Genomic DNA, 1,923 nt, shown 5'->3' with positions numbered 1-1,923 from the left:
TTTCAAGGACCCATTAACTCTTTCAACATTTCGATAAATTAACAGATATTTTATTAAATAATATTTTGGTTTTAAAATATTGTATACATCTCTTTTATTTTAACCGCATTACGTTTCTCACTATATAATAATCAAATTTATAAAAATTTGTAATAAAATTTATTACAAATCGGTCGATCGCTTCCGTACGAAAAACATGTCACACTCGGCTATTTTTATAAGTAACTATGTACATCTTATTCTTGGACACACAAAACATCTTTTATGATCTTTCTAAAATAATTTCATACATTACGGATGTCTTATGATTTCAACGACGATTCTCACGGATGATTTAGTTTACACTTGAAAAGGGCCCAAACCAAGGGCTGAAACATTGTGATTTTGCACTGAATTGTGGCCAGTTAAGTCGATACAATAAAAATATATTCGTATAAATAAATTTCAATTACCGTAAAGACAGAGAATAACTTATATATGTATATTAATAAATATAATCTTAATTATACATTTTTGCAGGTCATGCTCGATAAAGTATTCACTTTTGGCGACTAGTTCTGTTAGTGGCGTTACAATAAGATCTGTGCTAAACGCTATACAAGGTCACTTACCTTATCGAGTATGGCTACCATACGATTACAATACACCTTCGATGTTCTGGATTACATCCATTCAACAAATTATAACTGTGATATTCTGTACCATCGTAAACGTCGGCACGGAAACTCTGGTTTTTGGATTGTTTCTGCAAACATGCGCGCAATTTGAAATCTTTGAAAGTCGTCTTCGTAAATTAGTGATGAACAAAACGAACAAATTAATGAAAAATGAAGTTAGATATCAAAAATACTTATCTCCTTCGTCAAATAAAGAAGAAACGATATCAAAATACATATATCATCACCTCGAGATTTACAAGTTAGAATTACTTTTTTAGTACATGTTTACACATCTAGTTATTTATATTTTTTAATATGATACAAGCATTAATTTCTCTACCTACGATTCGCATTTATAATAATGATAATTGATGTTTCTGACCAAAAGATGATTAAAGTAAAAAGAACAATATATATTGATGTAATTATTTGGAACTTAATTAAAAAACAATTGTTAATAACTCGAAGAAAGAACATTTTTCAAGTAATTTATAGATCATTTCATGCTAAAAATAAATCATATTTCAGTGCTTATTTAAGAACATGTAATTGCTATAACTTTAATAAATAATAAACACTAGAATATTTAAAATTTTTAAGCAAGTTAAAACCTTACGTGTAATAATGTGAGAGCTTCCATTTACTTTGCAATTTATTACATCATTGCAGATATGCCAAAACAGTAAATTTTATATTCAATCAGGTACTCTTTGTCCAATTCTTTGGCAGTATATTGATATTATGTACAAGTGTATATTATCTGTCAACACATAGTACGCTGTCCGAAACAGCCACTTTGATAGTGTACACTATTTGCATGTTTGTACAAATTTATGTTTACTGTTGGTCCGGAAATGAAGTCATACTTAAGGTAAGTAGGTATTCGCAATCCAGTCCCAAACCGATATACTCTGTAAATTAAAGTAATTTAAAGTCACAAATATATCTTCATAATTTTATTTTTTAAGAATTTTCAAAGTAATTTAATATTTATCGCAAGTTTGAAATCGGGAAATACAAAATATTACAAAATAACATGTATATGTTTGTATAATTTAAAAAATGTCTATCCGTTTATCGCGGCATAAATACATGTGTATAAATTTAATAAAGTGATTCAGTATTATTATGAGATAATTATTTTATTTATGTTACGTTGGCAGAGTATGAGCGTGGGAGATACAATATATTGTATGAACTGGCCTTCACTATCAGTTAACGAAAGGAAAGAACTACTAATGATCATGTTACGCAGCACAATTCC

General features: G+C 28.4%; 1 protein-coding gene across 1 annotated transcript in view; it reads left to right on the top strand.

Moving 5' to 3' along the window:
- LOC112458954 (putative odorant receptor 71a) overlaps nucleotides 1–1,918 on the top strand; it is a gene marked incomplete at its 3' end in the record, with an annotated part of 2,100 nt that extends 182 nt beyond the window's left edge. The window contains exons 2-5 of the mRNA XM_025022799.1: nucleotides 339–403; nucleotides 520–918; nucleotides 1,329–1,530; nucleotides 1,823–1,918. Of these exons, the coding sequence (XP_024878567.1) occupies nucleotides 339–403; nucleotides 520–918; nucleotides 1,329–1,530; nucleotides 1,823–1,918 (762 nt within the window). The remainder of the gene's footprint in view (nucleotides 1–338; nucleotides 404–519; nucleotides 919–1,328; nucleotides 1,531–1,822) is intronic.
- Nucleotides 1,919–1,923: the final 5 nt, after the last annotated feature.

The sequence above is a fragment of the Temnothorax curvispinosus genome, unplaced genomic scaffold, assembly GCF_003070985.1.
Source record: "Temnothorax curvispinosus isolate PA1 unplaced genomic scaffold, ASM307098v1 QBEX01009403.1, whole genome shotgun sequence".
Lineage (NCBI taxonomy): Eukaryota > Metazoa > Arthropoda > Insecta > Hymenoptera > Formicidae > Temnothorax > Temnothorax curvispinosus.
The sequence above is the reverse complement of the archived record's forward strand: the minus strand, read 5'-3'. Positions and strand labels throughout refer to the sequence as shown.